The following is a 22,993-nucleotide window of genomic DNA, read 5'->3' as shown; positions in this document are numbered from 1 at the left end:
TTATCTTCACCCTCTTCATTTACCTTCCCCCTCCCACTAGTGCCCACTCCCCAACAGGACCTGTTTTTCATTCCAGTTTTTCATTTTTCAAATGTATATTCCTTGTTCAAAGGGGTTTCACCATAGTATTTCACCCATAAATATATTGTACTTTAATCAGATTAACCCTCTCTGTACTCTCCTTTACCCTCCCCTCTACCCTTTTCTTTTGGCAGCACTAGGGTTTGAACTCAGGGCTTCACGCTTGCAAGGCAGGCACTCTTACTGCTTGAGCCACTCTGCCAAGCTTTTTTTGTGATGGATTTTTTTTGAGATAGCATCTCACAAACTATTTGCCCAGGGCTGGCTTTGAATCAAGATCCTCCTGATCTCTGCCTCCTGAGTAGCTAGAATTACAGGTATGAGCCACTGGTACCCACCCTCCCCCTCCCCTTTTTAGAAATACACAATTCCATAGTATCGAAAATAAATTTACTATGTTGTACAACCATCATAAATCAGCTTTAGAACATTTTTAACTCCCCAATAAGGTTTGGTACGTTGATTAACAATTGGTGAGCCAGTATTAATACTTCACTATTAACTAAAGTCCACAGTTTACAAAGGGCTCATTCTTTGTGCTATGAATGAGTTTTATCAAATTCATACTTTACAGTATCATACAGAAGCTGGGAGCCAGTGGCTCATGCCTGTAATCTTAGCTACTCAGAAGGTAGAGATCAGGAGTATAGCGGTTTGAAGCCAGTCCCGGGCAAGTAGTTCACCAGACCCTATTTTGAAAAAAAAAATCATAAAAATGGGCTGGTAGAGTGGCTCAAGCAGTAAGAGCACCTACCTAGGAAGCAGGGGCCACCAAAAAAATGTATCATTCAGAATAGTTTCATTGCCCTAAAAGTTCCCCGTGTTCTACCTGTTAATTCTTCCCTCCAATCCCTGGAAGCCACTTGTCTTTTTATTGTCTCTATAATTTTGCCTTTCCTAGAATGTTATATAATTAAAATTATGTCATATGTAGACTTTTCAAACTGACTTCTTTTACTTAGCATTATGCATTTCAGGTTCCTCCATGTCTATTCTCTCTTTGATGTGATAACCCATTTCTTTTTATTGCTGGAAATAATTCCATTTCTAGATGTAGAACAGTATTTATCCACCCAATAAAGAGTACTTTGATTGCCCCAATTTGGGCAGTTAATGACTAAAGCTGCCGTAAACATTCATGTGCAGGTTTTTCTGTGGACATGAGTAATCAGTTCATTTGAGGACATACCTAGGAACACAATTACTGAATCATAAGACTATGTTGGCTTTGTAAGAAACTGCCAAACAATCTTCCAAAGTGGTTGCACCAGAAGTTAATAAGGGCACTTGGTATGTCAGTGTTTTATTTTAGCCACTTTAATAGATGCATAATGTTGTTTTAATTTGCAGCTACCTAATGGTAAATTATGTTGGACAACTTTTGTATGGTTATTTGCCATTTATATCTTTTTTAAAAATTTTTTTGATGCTGGTGATTGAGCCCTGGCCCTTGCACATATTAGGCACAAATGCTCTACCACTGAACTACATCCTCACCCCTGGTATTTATTTATATCTTCTTTGATTAGGCATCTGTTTAGATCTTTTACCTACCTTTTATTGGATCCAATTTTTTCCCATCTGGTCCTTTCTCAATCCCTTTATTTCAAAGCCAAAACAGTTCCTTTACAAATTGTGTAAGCTTCTTATGAAATAGTTTATCAATCCTTTCCATTAAACAAAAGCCATATTCCTAGTCTCTTATTACCTTGGGCTCCTGGACAAGCTGCCCTTAATATTCTTTAGAAGCTCTGTTACTTAACAGAAAGAGTTTCCAACATATGCTCAGAAGCTCTTTGTTTCAAAGGGTCTAGGATGCACCACCTTAAATCTTTCTGAGATCTTACCTAAAGGCTTTGTAGTCATGCCCTTGCTTTAACTCCCTTCCACACAGTGACCCTGGCTTTGATCTTTGCCTATAAGTCATTTCTTATTTTGAGAATTATTTGTCATGTAGAGAAACTAGGAGTGAAAAAGTATCCAAACTCAGCAAATTTGGACTCGTTTATATTCAATGAGTTAGGTTCCCTTATTGACAGAGTCAGAATTTGAACCCAGGACTATATGGCCTCAAAACTTGTACTCTTGCAGAGAGGTCCTGTTGTTTCTGGATGATGGAGGAAGCTGTGATTTCATTAAGTCCCAAATGAAAGATGGAATTTAAGGCAGTAGGAGAATGAAGGACATGCTAGGCAGGGAGATGCCACTTGGACAAAGATAGAGAAATGAAGGACATTTGAGGACAGCAAGACAACCCAGTGAGCGGTACATTTCTACCCCTTTTCTCCTGGCTTTGTTATTCAGACATTCAGTTCTTGGTTTTCATTTTCTGTTGACCATTTTTCATGTCCCTTTCATAGCATAACTTCTACAATTTACTCTTTAGTCAGTTGGCTCACATGGATTCTACTTTTCCTCAGAATGCCCTTTCGTCATCCTGCCTACCAGCACAGTAACTTACCCGTCAAGGTACAAGTTGAATGTCACCTCCTCTGTGAAACCTTCCTTTTTTTAATATCACCCCAAGCTTCCTTATTGGTTAGGATATGCTGTTATAAATAAAAACAACCCCCCAAATCTCAGTGTCTTAACACAAGAGTTTATTTCTCTCTCAGGGCACAACTGAATGAAAGTTGGCTAGGATGAGGCAGATTCCTTCCACCTAATGGCTCCACCTTCCTCTAGGATGGAGTTTAGCAACCTAGGAGCTGTTTTTTTTTTTAAATAAAGTTTTATCTAGACACAGCCATGCCATTCAGTTACATTTTATCAGTAGCTGCTTTAGAGTGCAAAATCATTGTAATAACATAGCCTACAAGTTGACTAGAGACTGTGTGACCCAGAAAACTTAACATATATGCCCTCTTTACTGATCATTGTTCTCGGGCTCTATGGACTTGTGAATAGAGAGTATCTGGGTCCTTTATTTTTTAAGCATCATTTTCTTCAATTCTTTGAATACATTTGTGTATTTATATTCTTTGTTTATGAAATCCAACAACTGTTCACCCTCAGGGATATTTTTTTCTTGGCTTTTTTTTTAAGTTCTTATTTTTAAGACTTCCTTCTTGGGATCACCTTCTGAATCAATATAATTTAGTCACTTAATTATGTGTCAGATTTCCTTAAATGCTTTAAGTCTTTAAGTCTTCCACCTTTTTTTCCAAGGAAATCTTTGTGTGAAGGAATAACTCAAACTTCAGGCAGTTTACAAATCAGCGATAGTTTTATTTCCTGCTTTCAAAAACAGCCAACGTTGAATAACTGAGGCCTCTTCTGTCCCGTTTTTTTCCTTGGGCTTCCCACAGTACTGCACATGTGATATATTGGAACCTTTCAAAGTTCCATATGGTCATCTGGTTCTCCATAACTTCCTTATAAGTTTTTAGCCAGGCCTTTTTTTTCCCTAAAATGAGTTCACAGCCTTAGGCTTATTTCCACTGAACGAGCTGTGAATCAAATCAAATGATAAGACCTTAGAAGTAGAGATTTTCCAGAAGCTTCCAGTTTGGTCAAAATACTGACTGGACCGTGGAGATGGAATTTTTAATGAAGCTTCAAAAGATCACTGACTGTCATACTGCTGGCTTTCATGGCTACCACACGTCTGTGTTTGGGAGGAAGGAAGGATGGAAATATTTTAAAGGTAAAATCCAGATGCTGCTATTTTACCAAGTTCATCAGTTTTTCTGTGAGTGTGTGTGTGTGTGTGTGCGTGTGTGTGTGTGTGTGTGTGTGTACTGGAGATCAAACCCAGGACCTCATGCATGCAAGACAAGCACTCCAGCCCTCATTACTTTTTCTTGAATAGGTGCTATTCAGTTTATTCTATACTTTTGATTAATTGCTAACAGTCTAAAATGGTTTATTTTAAATGTTTGCCAGTATTCTGTTGCTTTTGCAGGGAGTGTACTCACTGAGTTTCTGAGTTTACTGTTCCAGAGGTCAGTGTGTTGACATTTCTAATTTTGATAGGAAAACAATGTCTCCCTGAGACATTTCCTTAATATTTAATATATGAATATAGATTATGGTTTATAAATGACAGATACAACATTAACAATATTTTTCTTACAGAAACTTTAAAGCATGCATCTGAAACAATTACATTCCAACAATTACACTTTTTCAGGTTGCTGTTGGTTCTGACTCTACAGAGCCATCTCATGATTTCGAAGTGCCATCTTCAACATGTCAGAAAGAATGCAATAAAACTGTGAATACCGAAGCCTTAATGACAGTGTTTCACCCTCAGAATTTGGAGACTCTTAATTCTAAAATGGTAGGAAAACAAAATATTTAAATCTATAAACTGGAACAATTGTTGAGAAACAATTTTGGAGCAGACTATAAAGTACCAGCACTGAAAACTTTTCTCTGAGATTTGAGAAGGTTTTCCAGCACATACTACTATATACCTTGTTTGGCTCCACAACACACAAGAACTGTTATCAAGAATGAAAAATAAGAGAATGTTAGATTTTATTTGCAAAGATTTCTAATCAGTGCTGAAGTGAAGTCAATTTGGTTCAGTGCTTTACCTCCTAAGTGCAATGTTTTTGGCAGTGTTAGAGTTTAAGAATTAAAATAGTAAATTACAGCTATTATGCTTACATGGGTTTAAAAGACTTTGGTGATGACAAGGGTCCAGTGTTTAACTCCTGTGAGAATACTGATTTGACTTTCTAGGTTTTTGTTCTCCAAAGGTACTGTTTCATGTGAAGAGGGTGGGCAACTTATATTGAAGATGTTCTTTGCTCACTGTTTAGTTGCCTTGATTTTTCTGTTACAGTTGAAAGAGAAGATGAAGGAACAGTCATGGAACATCTTATTTTCAGAATGTGGTCGTGGTGTTAGCATGTTTCGGACCAAAAAGACTCGAGATCTGGTTGTAAGAGGGATTCCAGAGACCTTAAAAGGAGAGCTCTGGATGCTTTTTTCAGGTATTACACTTTTTCACTTTATTAATGTAATAGACATTAACTATGCCCCTTCTAGAAATTAGGCACTAAGCTAAAGTTAAAGAATTACAAAGATGACTGGGACACAAGTTCAGACTACTCAAAGAAAGATGTATGTGCACTTACCTATATATCTACACATCCATTGACTGGGAATAATTTATTAGGCAAGATATGTGTAATGAGGGGTGGATCTCTAGCTGTAATGTCAAAGGAAAGTAAAAGGAGGTGGGCTTGGTGGCTCATGCCTATCTTCCTAGCTACTTCAGAGGCAGAGATTGGGAGGATTTCAGTTTGAGACAAGCCCCGGCAAAAAGTTAGTGACACCGCATCTCAACCAATGGTGGCATGCCTGTGATCCTAGATATGTGGGAGGCATAAATAACTGGATCTCCAGCAGAGGCTAGCCCCAGGCAAAAAATGTAAGACCCTGTTGGAAAAAATAACTAAAGCAAAAAAAGGACTGGGGGCATGGCTCAAATGTTAGAGCACCTGCTTAAAAAGCACAAGGACCTGAGTTCAAACCCCAGTACTACCAAAAATACAAAAGAATGTTAAAAGGAAAAAAAATCTCATGAAAATATTATTCTGATGGATAATATTAACTTAATGTTATAGATTTCTAGTATAATACTTTTTCTTTTCCTTCATTTTTTTTGTGCTTAGATATCATTAAATTTCAAGGTAATGAAATCCAGTTCTTAATGTATATACAAATATGCTACTGTATGCAAATCCTTGCTTTATTATATTCTTTTTGTATATGAATACAATGATCTTCACAGGTGCCGTTAATGACATGGCTACAAATCCTGGCTATTATGCTGAAGTAGTTGAACAGTCTCTAGGGACCTGCAACTTGGCTACTGAAGAAATTGAACGTGATTTGCGTCGCTCCCTGCCTGAGCACCCAGCGTTTCAGAGTGACACTGGCATATCTGCTCTGAGGCGGGTACTCACTGCTTATGCATATAGGAATCCCAAAATAGGATACTGCCAGGTATGACTTCTCTGTTAGCCCACATTATGTGCATAATAACATCATATCAAATCCAACTCTACTAACTTGAGAATTATGATAATCAGGACAGAGGTTGGGCTGAAATTGATTGTGGATTTTATTAATGTAAGTCAATGGTAGTGGGTATACTTAGAATTGATATTTTATTAGTTTATTTTTCTTTTTTGTTTAACAAATATTTATTGAATTCCTGTTCTGTAAAAGATGCTGTGCCACATACTTAAGGCTATATAAAGGTGTATGAGATAAGGATCTTACTACGAAAATAGACCAGTAGGTGTTAATATATAGGCCAGTTTCATTGGGAAACTGAAAAAGAAGTGAGACAAACTATTAGATGAATATAATGTTGTCAGGATTTATATTAAAACATTATTTTCACCTGAGAGAATTAGAGAAATCTTCATGGAAGAGGAAGCACTTGCAAGTCGAAATTTGGTGAGTTTTGGATGTGTAGAAATGGGATGAAAGAACATTCTAGGTAAAATATTAATGCAACCCAACACAGGTAGAAGTGAGGCATGTGTATAGAGCCATGTTCTGTGTTGTAAAGTACAGGGTGAATGAAGCAGAGTAGTTGGAGGAAAAGTAAGGTAGATTGTGTCACTTTGGAAATTTGGATTTTATTTTGTAGGCAGTGAAGGAATCAGTGGGAAAAAATCCTTTAGGAGGGCACTGTATTAGACAGGCTAGACTGCCAACACTAACACAGGTTGTAACTGAAACACAACAGATTATTTCTTAAAGGAATAAAAAGATGAAAGCGAGCATTTAGGTCAGTACTCTTCTATGACTAATCAGGGACTTAGGCTATGGATTGAAAGTTGACTCTATTATCTTCAAAACAAGGCTTCCAAGCTACTCTTTCATCACCATTACTACATACAGGAAGGGGTAGAGAAGATGGAGCAACAGTCATGGGAGATTTTACAAGCTAGACCTAGAAGCAGATACATATCTCTTCACCCACATTCTGTTGAAAGATCTTCATCACACGAGCACATCTATTCACAAGGAAATCTGTGAAATGTAGTGTGGGCTGAGGCGACATGCCCAGCTACTGTGGAAGAAGGAGAGGTTGGATTATGGTGAATAGGTAGCACTCTCTGCCATACATTACTTTCTATTAGGTTGAATACCCATAAGGATTATTAAGTTCTCTCCATCAAAACTTCCCAGTATTTTTTGATAAACAGTTTAAGTGAATGAACCATCTAAATAGCAAGTATTCTTTAGCATATTTTAAGATCTCTGAAAGGTACCAAAGATACATAATACATCTTTTCTCAAAAAACTTGCATCCACAGAGCCTATGAGACTCTATATGATGCAGTAGTTTAGACATAGTTTTAAAGTAGGCAGCATTTGGTTTTGGCTTCTAAAAGGTTAGAGCAAATTTAGAGACATGGAGAGGAGGAAGTTATTTTGTGTCAAGGTTACAATATGAGCAATACCATTCGGATGAGAAAAAGTCTTCCACGGAGATCAGACCAGCTAAGCTCTTGTAATCAAGAAGTAAATAAGTTTATGTAGGACAATATCATGGAGAATCTTTAAAGCCTGAGCAGAGTTTGAATTTAATGTGGTAAAGAAGTTTTATTATTCTTGATCAAAATTCCATGTGAGCCGTACAGACACATTATGGCTAGCCTGCTTGCTTATCTATTTTCCTTCTTTTCTTCCTTCCTTCCTTCCTTCCTTCCTTCCTTCCTTCCTTCCTTCCTTCCTTCCCTCCCTCCCTTCCTTCCTTCCTTTCTTCTTTCCTTCCTTCCTTCCTTCCTTCCTGTACAGCTACACCTTTTAGTGTTTTGTTTTTGAGACAGAGCCTCATTAAGTATGATAGACTGACCTGGAACTCTGTGTAGCCCAGGCCAGCCTTAAACTTGGAATCCTTCTGCCTCCCCAGTGCTGGGATTACAGTTGTGCACCACCATGCCTGGCCCTGTCAGTGTTTTTTAGTATATTTACAAGGTCATGCAACCATCACCACTGTCAAATTGAAGACATTTTCATCCCCCCAAAAGAAGTACCATACTCATTAGCAATTACTCCCCATTTCTCCCTCTCCCCAACCCAAGCAATCACTAATCTACTTTCTATCTCCTATTTATAGACATTTTATCTAGATGAAATGATAGAATTTCTGGTCTTTTGTCCCTGTCTTCTTTGGCTTAGCATATTGGTTTCAGTACTTCATTTATTGTTATGACTGAATAATATTCCATTGTATGGCTGTACCACATTTTGTTTATCTGTTGAATAGTTGATGAACATTTGAATTGCTTTCATGTTTTGACTGTAAAGAATAAGGCACCTATGAATATTCATGTATAAGTTTTTGTGTGGGCCTTGTTTTCAATTCTTCTGAGTATATACTTTCAAGTGAAATTGCTAAGTAATATAGTAACTCTATGTCTAACTTGTTCGGGAACTGCCAAACAGTTTTCCAAAGAGATTTCACCATTTCACATTTCCACCAGCAATATACAGGGATTGCAGTTTCTCCATATCCTCAACAATACTTTTTTTTGTTTTTGCAATACTGGAGTTTGAACTCAGGGCCTCACCCTTGCTAAGCAGGCACTCTACCACTTAAGCCACTCCACCAGCCCCTTTTTTACTTAGGTATTTTTCAAGATAGTCTCTTGAACTGTTTTCCCGGGGCTGACTTCAAACTATGATCCTCCTGATCTCTGCCTCCTGAATAGCTAGTGACTCCTGGCAACATTTCTTATTATCTCTCTTTTTGATTGCAACCATCCCAGTGAGTGCAAAGTGGTACCTTAGAACCCTTGTTGAAAAATCAATTAACCAATCTCAATTCTATGAGTTCTGAAGTCTTAAAGAGGTGTGAGTCCTTTAACTTTGTTCTTTTCCAAGATTATTTTGGCTCTTTAAGATTCGTTGCATTTCTATATGAATTTTAGGATCAGTCTGTCAGATTTCTTTCCCCAAAAAGCCAGCTTGGATTTTTGATAATTGTTGCATTATTATAGATCAATTTGGGGATTATTACATATTAACAATATTAAATCTTATAAACTATAAACACAGGATGTCTTTCCATTTATTCAGCTTTTTAAATTTCTTTCAAGGACATTTGATAGTTTGCAGTGTGCAAGTCTTACACTTCCTTTGTTAACTTTATTTCTAAATATTGTGATCTTTTTGATAGTATAGTAGATTTGTTTTCCTGTTTTCACTTTAATTATTTGTTGCCAGTATACAGAAATACAATTTATTATTGTATGTATTAATCTTATATTCTTTAACCTTGCTAAGCTTATTTATTAATTCTAGGAGATGTTTTGTGGAGTCCTTAGGAATTTCTGTACAAAATCATGATTTCTGATACAAAATCATGGAATCTGAATCATGATACTTTTTCCATCCCTATCTGGATGTACTTTTCTCTCTTTTTTTTTTCTGGCTAATTGATCTGATTAGAATTTCCATTACAACGTTAAATATAAGTGTTGATGTTTCTGTTTTTTTGTTTTATGAGCCTCACTACGTTGCCTACGTTAGTCTCAAATTCATGGGCTCAAGTGATCCTCCCACCCTAGCTTCCAGAGTAGGAGGGACTACATGAATATACCATCATACCTGGATTAATAGAAGTATTGAGAATGTACATTTCTGCCTTGGTATTTGTCTTACAAGGAAACATTCAGTCTTTTGTCATAAAGTATAATGTTAGCTGTGGAGTTTTTATAGATTATCAAATTAAGAAAGTTCTCTTGTATTCTTGTTGAGTTTTTATCATGAAAGAATATTAGATTTTGTCTAATGATTTTGTGTCCATTGACACGTCATGTGATTTTTTTTCCCCTTTATTTTATTAGAATGGCATATTTCATTAATTGATGTTCATATGTTGAACCCCTTTTGCATTCCCAGGATAAATCTATTTAGTTTTAGGGTGTAATTTTTTTATATGTTATTGGATTTTGGCTTTCGAGTATTTTCTTGAGGATTATATATTATAAAATATATTGATATGTAGTTGTTTTGTGATGTCTGTGTAATTCTGGTATTGGGATTTCTTAGAATGAATTGGCTAGTATTTCCTACTCTTATTTTTTTCAAGAGTTTATGAAAGACTGGTGTTAATTCTTCTTCGAATGTTTAGTAGAATGTGCCAGTTAAAGCCATCTGTTCTTAGAGTTTTCTTTGTGGGAAGTGTTTTCATTACTAATTCAATCTCTTTACTTATTATAGATCTATACGGATGTTTCTTTCTTCTTGAGTTAGTTAGTCTCAGTAGTTTATTTCTTTAGAAATAAGTCCATTTTACATAGGTTATTAATTTGTTAGCATACAACTGTCATCATACCTTTCTGTTTCCTGAAAGTTAATAGTAGTAGTCTCTTCTTCCAGATTGTAACAATTTGAGTTGCCCCCTCTTGTTTATTTATTTTTTATATTTTTGGTTAGGCTACCTAAACATGTTCAATGGTTTTTAAAGATTTTTTTAATGGGACTAGGGTTTGAACTCAGGTCTTCACGCTTGCAAAGCAGGCACTCTGCTGCTTGAGCCATACCTCTAGTCTCAAAGATTTTTATCTCTTTAAAAAATCTTTTCAGTAAACCTAACTTTTTGTTTGTTGGTTTGTCTCTATTTTCTTTGGTCTATCAGTTTCTGCTTGCTCAGAGCCTCAAGATTAGCAGAGGTGAGAGCTTAGACCTTTCCTGTTCTTTCCTAAGTACACATACAGCTATGAGTATGCATATGCTCTATGGCCTTCTAGATTCCCAGGACTATGTCAGAGTTTATCAAAGCCCCCAGATTTCCTTTTAGCCCTTTATTAGACTATTGTTTGTGCCTCAGAACATATTCAACAGATGCCTGTGATTATTTCAACAAGCATACCTGGGAGAAAGGCTTTTTTATACTAGATGAGCTCTGTATCAGATTAAATAGAGATAGCCTTGTGAGGGCAGTCTTCCAGGGATTCATCAGATGGATTAAGTAACAACAGTTCTCTAGGAGTGGGACTCTGAATGAGCTCTGGCCTCATCTATGGCCTCCAGAAAGTTGAGTGGTAATGGAAATGGAGACAAAAGAGCACATCTAAAACACATTTTATAAGTAGGATCGCTAGGCCATGAAACAAAATTGGATATAGCAGATACTGATTCTTCAATGCTCAAAATTAGGATAACTAAAAAGTGAATCCAATTTATAGGAGAAAGATGTTTAGTTTTAAAAATAACAAAGACTGATCCAGGTGTGGTGGCTTATGCTTATAATCTAGCTACTTGTGATATGGAAATCAGGGAGGATCGCAGTTTGAGACCAGCCCGGGCAAAAAGTCTGGGAGACCCCCATGTCAACCAATAAAAAACTGCACAGCTGTAATCCCAGCTACATGGCAAGCATAAATAGGATCCTAGTCTAGACCAACCCAGGCATAAAAACAAGACCCTATTTGAAAAATAACTAAAGCAAAAAGGGCTGGGGGCTTTGCAAGGGCAAGGCTGTAAGTTCAAACCCCAGTACTGCCAAAAAAATAAAAAAGAACAAGAAAAAAAGAAAAACAGTGAAGGGCAATGACATCTAAGAGGTATTCTCCAGTATGTAGTTACAGATGAATTGTTTTCTCCAGTTTTAGCATTTCCTTGAAAATTATGTTTTTTCAGATTTGTGATAATTAAGATTTTTTTACCTACTGAAATTAGCCTAAATTAGGTTTTACTAACTTAGGTTTTACTTATTTTGTTCTGTACTCATATCACTGCTTTTGTTTTTTGAATATAATTGTATAAAATAACTAATTATCAAATGTTAGCCTGATTTCACTTTGTTTTCCTTTTTACTAGCTCAGTGGTCTTATGCTTTCACTTGTTCTTGTTACTGTTGAAAACTACTGTTTGAAGAAGAAAAGCAGTTATTATTTAAGTAATATTTACCTTTTTGTATCTTTTCTGTGAAATTTAGGCAATGAACATTTTGACTTCAGTGTTGCTTCTGTATGCAAAAGAAGAAGAAGCTTTTTGGCTTCTGGTTGCTGTATGTGAACGAATGCTGCCTGATTACTTTAATCGTCGAATCATTGGTAAAACAAATCACCTGTGTATAAATGTACACACATACACTCTTAGTCTGTTTTCTGTTGCTGTCACCAAATGACACAGACTGGGTAACTTATAAAGAATAGAGGTTTATTTACCTCATGGTTGCAGAGGTTGGGTAGTACACAAGCACAGTGCCAGAATCTACTCCACATCTAATCAAGTTCTTCAACTTGATGAAGGATGTAACATAGCCAGACAAAACAAGAATGCTAGAGGGAGATTGCTTTTATAACAATCCAACTCCCTTGATAACCTATTACTAATTCATGAATGAATTCATCCATTCATTAGGGCAGAGCCCTCATGATCCAATCAACTCCCAAAGGTCTCACCTCCAAATGCTATTAATATATGAATTTGGGGGTTAAGTTTCCAACTAATGAAATTTGGGGTACCCATTCAAACCATAGCAGACACATATTTCTTTCTAAACAACTTTAGTGTCTGTTGTTTGTTTATTTTTTGAGACAGTACCTTACTATGTAGCCCAGGCTGACCTAGAACTGGGTCCTCCTGCCTCAGCCTCCCAAGTGCTGAGGTTACAGGCATGTGCCATCATGCCCAGCTTCTTGTCTATTCAGTTACCAGTCAAATAGAAGAACTGATAAATTAGGTTGAAAAATACACAAAATGCAAGCAATATCAAAATGTCAGATTCACTGACACTGTCAGGAGAAGAGCCTCTTGTACTGAATGTATAATCTGAAAGATTGTTTAATATGTTACTTTTTTAAAGAAAGTACCCCATTTGTTGTATAATAAAATAGAAACTTTGAGTGTATAATCACTATATTGCTAAGCAATATTGACCTAAAACATCCAGAGTTAGTGAGAAAGTTTTTAGTTTCTTGATGAGAAGGGGATTTTAATCAGCTTAAGACCTCCACATCTATATGCATTATTCATATTTTTGCATGGTTGGAAAGAAGGATCAAGTTCTTTGTTAATTGTATGATATTTTCTTCAGCCATCAAATATATATAGAGCTGTGATCCCTGTCTTAAAAGTTATGGATCATGTGTCCTTTGTACCCTCATAAGCTTTCAGGGTTGTTGCTAGGTCATCAATTGTATTATCTTTTGTTATAGCTATTTGTTCATTTATCTTTAGTTCCACTAGATAAGGGTTGAGGATGTAGTTCAGTGGTAAAGCATTTGCCTAGCATGCACAAGACTTTGAATTCCATCCCTGGCACCACACAAATAAAAATATTATTCTCTTAGAAGATGAGGCCATTTCATTAAGTATCTAATACAGCTCTCTGCCAATAATAAGGACTCAATTTATTAACTCTTCAAATGAATTTAAATTACATTTCTCAAGTTCTTTTAAGTTCATGATACTCTACTAGCAGATGCTGAGCTGTATAGAATATAGAAAAGGCACTGAAGGAGTTCAAAATTTAAGGAAAAAAGATGAGATCTATCAGCAAGCTAATATTAAGTGGAGAGGTATTGGAAACAAATCCTTTTGAAGATGTTCATTGTTAAATTTGTTTTGATATTCTCCAGGTGCCTTAGTGGATCAGGCAGTGTTTGAAGAACTTATCAGGGATCACCTTCCTCAGCTGACAGAACACATGACCGATATGACATTCTTTTCCTCAGTTTCTCTCTCATGGTTCCTTACACTTTTTATTAGTGTGCTGCCTATTGAAAGTGCAGTGAATGTGGTGGACTGTTTCTTCTATGATGGGATAAAGGCCATTTTACAACTGGGATTGGCAATACTTGACTATAATTTAGATAAACTTCTGGCATGTAAAGATGATGCTGAAGCTGTGACAGCTTTAAACAGGTATGGTAAGAACTATGACATTTAAATCTGGTGGGGATCTGAGAGACTGTGTGTGTTGTTTAATTCTCAGAGCTTACTGGTAAGGAAACAGCCATAGAAACTTTAATTTGCCCAAAGTCACAGAGCTTGTTAAATGAGCCAGTCCTAAAGTCTTGTCTTTTGTCTTCAAATAGAATGTAACAAAAGTAAATTGCTTTGAAGTGAACAATTAGGTTATTTACACATTTTCAGTATGCTGTGACTTTCATACTCCCAATTTAAGCTGTACAGTGTCTCTGTATAGAGGTAATTTGAGAAGGAAAGGACTAGTCCTTTAATAATGATAGTGTTAAATACCCACTGGGGAAAATTATCATGATTTCCAAGTAATTTCAGTCATGTGGGTTGAAATTTATTTTCCTAATGGCTTTTGTTGAATGTTATTTTGTATTGGAGCACATGTGGTTTTCTTGGGTGTATAAATGTACATGTACATGTGTTTGTAGATGTTAAATGAATGGATTTAGAATTGGCAACTGTTGTAATACTGTGTGAAATTTCATTCTGTGCAGAATAATATACAGATGCCTCACTCTACCATTCAGAACTCTGTGGAAAGGCCTTAATATACCTTGCTTCATTTATTTACACTTGGATGCCTCTAAATACTCCATATTGTACTTCAACTGGGTTATGTAGTATTTGCTGAGTACACACTGAGCCTATTTGATTCTTCATGCTCTCCTTCCCCAACCCAAAGTGATTTCATCTCTGTCCTATTCCTCCCACCCATGTCTTCTAATTCCCAACCATTGAAATTAACCTCTGACTAACTACAAAGAAATTAGCTGTCATGTTCTCTACTTCTACAATTATCATTGTATTAATTCTTATATTACTATCACTTTTGGATAGGTTCTTTGACAATGTCATTAATAAGGATAGTCCATTGCCTTCAAGTGTTCAGCAGGGTTCAAATATGAGTGATGGAAAAAGCAATCATATTAGAGTGGATATTACAGATTTGATTAGAGAGTCCAATGAGGTAAGTTTTTATACCATAAATATAATTACATAGCATATTTTAAGTGATTGATACTGTAGTTATATCTCTAGTGGTATATTAAGACTAAGATAATAATACAAGATATAATTTAAACTCCATCTTCACTTTAAAATGAGTTTTGTGAATTGGTCCTAAGTCATATAACCTCTGCCTCAATTTGCTTTTCATTAAATGAAACTAAATTTGTTTGCTTTCACAAATCATGACCATGTGTAAACATGTACCACTGTAAAAAACAAAGTTGAAAATGATTCTGTTCTTAGAGGCTAAGAATTTTACCAATGTTCTTATACTTAGTCTAGACACATAGTAGATGGAATTTTCTCCACGTGTGTGTGGATACATACATACATACATACATACATATATATATATATATATATATACACACAAACTGAAATGTAGGAGGAAAAAAAGTGCAAAATCACTAAACAAGTCAGGAAAATAGCTAGAAATAGAACCAAGGCCTCTGAGAATTAAGTCTGATGAAATTCAGTTGTAAGAAAAGTAGATATTTATTATGAATGAGTACCAAAATCATTTCTTGCAGAAATACGGTAATATTCGTTATGAAGATATACATACCATGCGCTGTCGAAATAGATTATATGTGATACAAACCCTAGAGGAAACAACAAAACAAAATGTGGTGAGTATCCACCCAATGGGAGAAAACTAGTTGATTAACTTCTGTTTAACTTCCTTTAGAAAGTATCATTCCATATAGGCTGGAGGTGACACTCAATTGGGAAAGCACCTGCCTAGCAAGCGTGAAGCCCTGAGTTCACATCCCAGTACTGCCAAAAAATTATCATTCCATATGAATAAAATGAAAAGAACTAAACTTTGGAGCTAGATTCTTGTAAGATTTTGCTTGCTGTAATTTTTTTAGAGGAAATATTTTCTTCTGGCTGAATTATGTTGCTTACTCCAACATGTTTTATATTATTTGACCTTCAACACCACTGCAGCATAATACCGACTGCTATGATACAGGCATTTAAACATAACACATTTATGATGTGCTGCTTCAATAAGAAGAGCTGATCAGCATAATAGTGCTGCTAATAAGTATTTTCCTTGGATACCTAAGATAAAGTGAAAAGCCTATAAAATGATTTAAATACTCATTTAGATGGGTCCATATAAAGCTGATAATATTGATTTCCTTTGATCAATCAGATGAATAGATGACTGGTCAAAGGGAGGAGAATTTTACCCTGCTGTTTATATTCTTCTGTGTCTTTGATCTTTTATCATGAGCATTTGTTTTGTAAACCTGCTTGCTTAAACACCAGGTCCTCAGAAATACAATCTAGGAAGATTAACATTTCTGGAGATTCCAGGTTTAGATTTCAATTAAATAATTCAGTGTTGTTACTGTGACGTAGTTAATATAGAGCCCTCTTGTTTTAGTTTTTACATGTGTTTTAAATGTAGTGAAGTTTTACATGTTTTATTGTAAATAATTTAAGTATTACAGAAATATAAAAAGTAAAGGTTTCCTAGCCCAGGAGTAAACATCTTAAAAATGATTTGGTATGTATCCTTCCAGATCCTTTTTCTTTGTACTAACACACTTAAATGAGTACATTGTTGGGGAGTGAGCATATAGGTTTTGTTTTTTTTTTGGTTTTGGTTTTTTTGTTTTTTTTTTTTTGGTGTGTATCTTCAATTTATTCACAAACGGTTTGGAAGGAAAAAATATTCTATAAACTTCACTTGTAAGTTTTCTATACATTTGAGATTATTTTATTTGAGAATTCAAAAAGACATAAAATGAGTGAACAAAAACTTCAGTAGATAATTTCCATCTGTATGTTTGGATCACTAACATCACAATGATGTCACTGACTTATAATCAGTGACGTGAACTTGCTCTCTGCCAATCACAAAGGGCACACCAATAACCATGTTCACTTAGCTGCTTCCTTTTGTATTAATTCACTCATATGGTTAGGCTTCTAATCACTCCCAATTTCTCGACATAAAGTAATCCCATAAGGAATAATATACTAATTAAGAATTTTCATTAACGTTCAACATTAATTTACCCAAAATATCTTTGTGAATTGTTTTCCTTTCTTTAAATTGTTTTCAGTATTACAGTTTCCTTGTGTGATCCGGGGTACACAGACGAAGTGGTACACAATTCCTATTTAGAAAAGTTTACTGAACATTATTCCTGCATCACACTTACCAAAAGATAAACTTAATTTTCCCTGAAGGCACCCTTCATATCATATGATCTGTTGTGTTTTTTGTAGTAAAAATACAATTAAATATGAAATCAGTAAAATGCAGCATATAAAACTTCATGCTGAGCAAAAGTAAGTCCAAAAAAAGATTACCACATATCCATAGAACAGTTCCATGGCACATGTGTCCTATGTAAATCATATTTGAATGCAGTTTTTAGAACCATATTTAAATATATTTTGCAATTGTTAACTGTAGACATCCTGTTTCTCTTCTACCACATGATCTGATGCTTGGATTAGGTTGGCAACATCTGCAAGGATCCACAGAATGTAGCTAAAAAAAAGAACAGCAGTTCTTGAGTTATTTCTCAAGGTTTGAGAAATCTGGTCCACCTTTTGTGTAGTTTCCTGAGATTTCTGCTCCACTGAAGTCAAAACCAGGATTTTCTTTCTGAAATCTCTCTAACGTTAGTTTTCTCTGCATTTGGTCTTGTACCCAAGGGTCAGCTGCATATTCAGATTCTAGAAGAGAAGTCCAGCAATTTGCTGCATCTCTCTTTATCTTTGTAAGAACAATGTGGACCATTTTCCTATCTTCCAAAGTCCACGTTCCCTCATCATCTGTTGTAGAATCAAAGAGTTTGCCCTATATGACGCCAAAATGAAAGATCTGGAACTCACCAGTTGCAAGGTGCGCTTGCGCAGATGCTGCTCCTACACAAATTACCCATATAGTTTTTTTTAAATGTGATCATATATCATATCAGTCACTGTTCTGCAACTTTTGTTACCCAAAAATATATCATGGTCATTGCATATCAGTCCATATAAATCTGACTTACTCTTCTTACTGTACTAAGTAGTGTGCATGGTATGAATAATGCTATAATTTATTTAGCTATTGACTGTTGATGCACATTTAATATGTTTGCATCTTTTGTTCTTACAAATAATACTTTGTGTAAACATTCTTTTACACATATTCTTTGCAAGAGTATTTCTGTAAGATATATTCCTGAAAGTGGAAACTGGATAAAAGGGTATGACCATCTAAAATTTGATAGGGCCTGCCAAATTGTCCTCAAAGATTTGAACCAAATGATAATCCCACCAAATTATAATCCCACCAAAAGTGAATAGGAATGTCTTTTTTTCCACACCAGATACTAAAATCTTTAGTTGGTGCCAATTTTGATATATTAAAAATCAAATGTTATTTTGTTTCTTTTTAATGATTATATTTATTAACCTTTTTATTTCTTTTCTTGCTTGCCTGTTTGTACCATTTGCCCATTTTTCTATTTTCTTCTTAGTGATTTATGAGAGCTCTTTGATTGTTGGTGGTATTCATTCTTTGTTAGTTGTAATTGTGGCCAAATATTTCTACTAGTCTTTTTATCTTTCATTATTTTTATGGTATCTTTCAGCATGTACATGTTACAAATTTTTATGCAGTCAAGTCTTTCTCTTTTTTCTTACATAGTACTTGGGTTTCATGTCAAATTTATGAAGGCTTTCCCTATTTTTAAAATGACATAAATTATAACATGCTTTCTCTTATAGGCTTGTAGTGCCAGTATTACTTTTTAAACATTTAAATCTTTAATATACCTAGCATATGTTTTATGTTTGTAGTATGAGATAGGACTTAAATGTTAATTTTTTTTCCAACTGAAATCACCCATTGTCTGAAAAACATTTATTAATGAGTACATCCTCATTGTATTCTACTTTTTCCCTTTTCTAAATTACTTTTTAATTATATTATTGTACTGGGGGTACAGTGTGACATTTACAAAAGTTCTTACAATATTGAATACATACCTGAATGTATTTCTGGACTTCAATATCAAACTGAGTTTAATTACTGTGGCTTTATAGCACATTTCAAAATCTTGTAAGGCTTTTAAATTTTCTTTTTAATATCCATTGTAATTATCTGTCTTTTTCAATGTTCTTTAGCAAGAACTTCCAGTTTTCATCATGTAGATCTCAAACACTTAGTGTACTCCTGTGTATTTCATGATTTTGAAGCTAAAATGAATGAGATCTTCTTTCCCTTTAGATTGTCTAATTTTGTGTTGTGATATATGTAAAAACTATTGATTTGGGCATGTTGGTTTTCTGAGTGGCCACAATACCAACTCTCATTAATTGTAATATTTTTAGTTGGCTTTCTCAGTTTTCTAAATAGACCCATATCATTTCCAGTATTATACTTTGATCATTCCTATTATTTATACCTCTTTTCCTTTTTTGCATGTTACTGCATGAGATAAGATCTTCAGAGAAGTATTGAATAATAGCAACAGAAGTAAGCTCCTTCACCTTATTCCTGAATTTAATAGGAATGTCTCTAGCATTTTGTTGCTATTGATTTCTGAAGGAGGGCTTTTATCAAATTCAGAAAGTTTTTCTGTTTTTTTATGATTCAAAGCCAAATTTATTTTTTTGCTCCCACCATCTCCCTCCCCACCCCATTTATGGCAACTATAAGAGGTTTCATAGTTCTATTTCATATATGTATATGAAGCCCATCAACCATATTCCCTCACTTTCATCTCCTCCATTCATCCCACACACAAGTACCCCATGCACACATAAACACACTATACCTAATTTATAGTCGTGTCTTTCCTTATTAATTACAAAGTCAATATTCAAAGGGGTTTCTCGAAGTACCCTCCCTGTGAGTATACTTTACTTTGGTCAGTTCAACCCCTTCTGTTACTCTCCCTTACCCCTTCCCTCCCATCCCCCCATTATTCAACAGCTTTCAATACATATCAGTTTTATTCAGCCATAAGGATAAATGAAACCATGTGGTTTGCAGGTAAGTGGATAGAATTGGAAGACATCATGTTAAGTGAAGTAAGCCAGGTTCAGAAAGACAAAGGCCACATGTTTTCTCTAATTTGTGGAAGATAGATCCAAAAGATAAACATGTATACAAAAACAAACATAATCATAATACAAATATATGTAGAAAATGTTTACAATAGTGGAATATGGAATAGTTTGTAATATGGAACTCGGGACAGGAGGGAAAGGAAAAGAGAATGATAGTCAACAATATCGAAATACATTACATCTTTGCAGTAGAGGAAGTTTTATTCAGTTTCTAGCTTAAGAGGTTTAGGATTTTTTTTTAATTAAGATTGAGTGTTGCCAGGTGCTGGTGACTCACGCCTATAATCTTAGCTACTCGGGAGGCAGAGATCAGGAGAATCGCATGCACTGGGCAAATAGTTCACGAGACCCTATCTTTAAAATACCCATCACAAAAAAAGGGCTGCTGGAGTGGTTCAAGGTGAATGCCCTGAGTTCAATCACCAGTATCGCCACAAAAAAAAAAAAAGATTGTTAACTTTGATCAAATGACTTTCTTATATCTTGAGATTCCTTATTTTAGATTTACATTACATTCTTGAAATGAATCTTATAATGACTGTAATATATTATTATTACTTTAACATTCTGCTTTGAGCATTTTGCTAAATAGTTTAGCTAGGTTCTTTGCATCTATTAAAGAGACATAGATTTCAAGATTTCTTTTTTGTAAGTGCTAACTTAAGTTTTCATATAAGTTGTGCTTATGTTATAGAATGAATTATTTTTCTATGCTCTGAAATAGTTTAGATCACATAGGAATTATCTATTACCTGAAGGTTTAAGAAAATAAGCCTATAAAACCTTCTGTGTCTATTGCCTTTAGGTGGAAGATAGACCTTTTGTTACCTTTTCAGTTCTATGTATTCAAATTTTCTTGCTCTGAGTTAAATTTGGTTATTTATATTTTCCAAGGAAATTATCTATAATTTCAGATATATTTATCTAAAGCTTATGGAACTCATTCAGCAGACATTTAATGCTGCCTTCTATGGGCTGTCACTTTCAGTGACCTTCATAACTATGCTTATATTGTCCTTTTCTTCCCAATGATGTTTGTGGAGTTTTGTGGCAATGGAGTTGGAACTCATATTTGTGATTTTTTAATAATACTTGCCAGGATTTGTCTATTTGATTTATTTTTTCAATTAACTCACTCTTCATTTTATTTGTTGAGTCTGCTAGGAGAGGTTAAAAGGTTTTGTTTTACTAATCATAGCTCTTCTCTTTATCCTTTTAAATTTCTCAAATTCTATAAAGTTTGTACCATTAATGCTTATTCTTCATAGAGCAGGATAAAATCATGCATTTTCTAAGCTTATTATTTCTTGTATTATATTTTTTAGCATAAAGGGGAATGCATATCCCCTGATGCCTTTGAAGTATTTAATGACAAACTCACTTGATGACTTGACAAATTGCTTATGTGGCAAGAGAGTAATATAAGGAATGAGACCTAGAATACTGTTGCTTATGTTTATAGACAGTAAGTGGTTATCCTTTGGCAATGGTTTCTGGATATGAACAATTGGCTGGCAAAGTACATAGAAGGGTAGAATTGAACTACCATCTCTGTACAACTTTTTAAGGGGGTAAAATGGTATATTTACCTTTATTATTTCTCTAGAAAATTTAAAGAAAAATATTTTCTTCTGGCAGAGGGATGTTCAGGTGGATTCAAGCGTTTCTGTACTAAAATGTTAAATTCTAAACTCTAAATTGTTTTTAATCTTTTTAAAGTTGCGTGTTGTATCACAAGATGTGAAATTCAGCCTTTATGAATTGGATCAACTTTATGTCATCTTTAAGGTACTGTTGTTCTTCTTTAAATGAAAAATAATGCTCTTTTAGCAAAATTTTATCACAACTACTGTTTAATATTTTGATTTTTTAGCAGACATGTTTAAAAGAAAAAATCTTTTACAATCACTTTTTTCTGATTTAATGACTTTCCTTTCTATTTGTTTTAATAGAAAGAACTATTCCTATCTTGTTATTGGTGTTTGAGTTGTCCAGGATTGAAGTACCATGACCCCAGCCTGCCATATTTGGAACAGTATCAGATCGACTGCCAGCAGTTCAGAGTGTTGTATCACTTGCTGAGTCCCTGGGCTCATTCTGCAAACAGAGACTCACTAGCTTTGTGGACATTCAGATTGTTAGATGAAAACTCTGATTGCCTTATAAACTTCAAAGAATTCTCCTCTGTAATTGGTAGGCTGATGTCCAATAACTTTTCAAATCAAAAAATAAATGTACCCTTAGAAATATTTAGTACTGCCTATTATTGCCAGTTCAGTCAGATTATATCACCCTGGGTTACAATGTCTCCAGCTTTAGTAATCACTGAACATTTTTCTGTGTTTGTTGCTAAAACTAAGTATATTGATCTCATATTGCCCCAACCCTCTGAAAAGGTAAACTATTTAGATGTAGATGATTTAATGGTAAACATGAAGGAAGAGAATGTCCTGATTTTTCCACACTCCAGTACATGAATACAACAGATGGACTTTCCCCTGGAGTAAAAACCCAAACACATAGCCTAGAAAAGTAGTAGAGAAATATCCAACAAACATGTTGTAATTATGTTGTGCCTGTAAATATTGCTCTTTTGATTTTCTAGGCTCCCCAGAAATGCTTTCTTTTTACAGATTGCTCCTTGAAGAGCAAGTCTTTCTTCAAATGAGGCCAAAGGCCTCATTCACTCAAAAGAGAAAAAGAAATCTGAGGTTGGGGAAAGAGATAGAGAGTATCCTCTGAGAGAGTATTTTACTTATATACTTGAAAGAAAAAAATCTAGCCGACTGAGTGGTTGTTTGTTAGCTTAAGTAACAGAACATTTCTAAATCCCAATTCCTGGCTAGTACTGTATCTTAATCTGCTTTGCTGCAATTGAGTCAATGTTTTTTGGATACAT

The 22,993-nt window shown here is 34.9% G+C and overlaps 2 protein-coding genes across 4 annotated transcripts in view; one reads left to right on the top strand and one right to left on the bottom strand.

Annotated features, from left to right (window-relative positions):
• The window catches only part of Tbc1d8b (TBC1 domain family member 8B), a 71,961-nt gene that overhangs the window by 39,814 nt on the left and 9,154 nt on the right, over nucleotides 1-22,993 (top strand). For all 3 annotated transcript variants that reach the window (XM_074064248.1, XM_020167186.2, XM_074064249.1), the window contains exons 8-16: nucleotides 4,214-4,363; nucleotides 4,874-5,024; nucleotides 5,828-6,042; nucleotides 12,005-12,122; nucleotides 13,653-13,938; nucleotides 14,833-14,962; nucleotides 15,534-15,632; nucleotides 21,814-21,882; nucleotides 22,047-22,287. In XM_074064248.1, coding sequence (XP_073920349.1) covers nucleotides 4,214-4,363; nucleotides 4,874-5,024; nucleotides 5,828-6,042; nucleotides 12,005-12,122; nucleotides 13,653-13,938; nucleotides 14,833-14,962; nucleotides 15,534-15,632; nucleotides 21,814-21,882; nucleotides 22,047-22,287 — 1,459 coding nt within the window. The remainder of the gene's footprint in view (nucleotides 1-4,213; nucleotides 4,364-4,873; nucleotides 5,025-5,827; nucleotides 6,043-12,004; nucleotides 12,123-13,652; nucleotides 13,939-14,832; nucleotides 14,963-15,533; nucleotides 15,633-21,813; nucleotides 21,883-22,046; nucleotides 22,288-22,993) is intronic.
• Nucleotides 17,395-19,754, bottom strand: LOC141419788 (nudC domain-containing protein 2-like). The gene is made up of 2 exons (XM_074063473.1): nucleotides 19,740-19,754; nucleotides 17,395-17,830 (listed from the first exon to the last, which is right to left on the bottom strand). The coding sequence occupies exons 1-2, from the start codon at nucleotides 19,752-19,754 to the stop codon at nucleotides 17,546-17,548; spliced, it is 300 nt and encodes a 99-aa protein (XP_073919574.1). The 3' UTR covers nucleotides 17,395-17,545.

Source organism: Castor canadensis, chromosome X (assembly GCF_047511655.1).
Source record: "Castor canadensis chromosome X, mCasCan1.hap1v2, whole genome shotgun sequence".
Taxonomy (NCBI): Eukaryota; Metazoa; Chordata; class Mammalia; order Rodentia; family Castoridae; genus Castor; species Castor canadensis.
This window is presented reverse-complemented; position numbering and strand designations above follow the sequence as displayed.